Raw genomic sequence first — 603 nt, forward strand, 5'->3', positions numbered from 1 at the left:
GCGCCACTGCACTCCAGCTAGGGAGACAGAGCGAGACTCCGTCTCAAAAAAAAAAAAGAATTCCCCCAAGGAAGAAGATCCCAGCCTTGTTCAGACAAACAGGCGGAACAAGGAAGACGAGGAGGATGAGGAAGAGGAGGAGGACCAAGCAGAGGGGCCCCCTACCTCTTTGCAATCACCTAGGACAGGACGGAGGCAATGCCCGTACTCAAGAATCTGCCAAGTGAGGCACAAGGAGCACCTGAGCACTTGGAAAGTAGCTTGAGCTTATCCACCAATGAAACCAAGTTGTCTCGCTGGAGTCTGTCCATGTTTTGCCAATATTTATGTAGCTGCTGCCACAGGAAGCAGAAGTCAGTGGAGGAAAACAAGGCATCCGACCCTGGAGCAACGAGGAGCCCAGGCGAGACTGACTCAGCTGTGAGCTTCACTAATGGGTGATGGTCCAGATCTCCAAGGGGCTCCAAGGAAAGCTCTGGGCAGAAGCCAGAAGAGCAGAGAGTGTAATCCTTCCACTTAGAAACAAAGCACATTTTATTTTTGTGAATGTCATGTGTGAGCCTGATGATTCCAGGTTTTCCTCTATTTTTTTTTTTTTTTTTT

General features: G+C 49.3%; 1 protein-coding gene across 1 annotated transcript in view; it reads right to left on the bottom strand.

Moving 5' to 3' along the window:
- Window positions 1-90: 90 nt before the first annotated feature.
- Window positions 91-603, bottom strand: part of UBQLN4 (ubiquilin 4) — a 30840-nt gene continuing 30327 nt past the window's right edge. Inside the window, exon 11 of the mRNA XM_011928507.1 lies at window positions 91-179. Within this exon, the coding sequence (XP_011783897.1) occupies window positions 91-179 (89 nt within the window). The remainder of the gene's footprint in view (window positions 180-603) is intronic.

The sequence above is a fragment of the Colobus angolensis genome, unplaced genomic scaffold (genome assembly GCF_000951035.1).
Source record: "Colobus angolensis palliatus isolate OR3802 unplaced genomic scaffold, Cang.pa_1.0 Scaffold77, whole genome shotgun sequence".
Lineage (NCBI taxonomy): Eukaryota > Metazoa > Chordata > Mammalia > Primates > Cercopithecidae > Colobus > Colobus angolensis.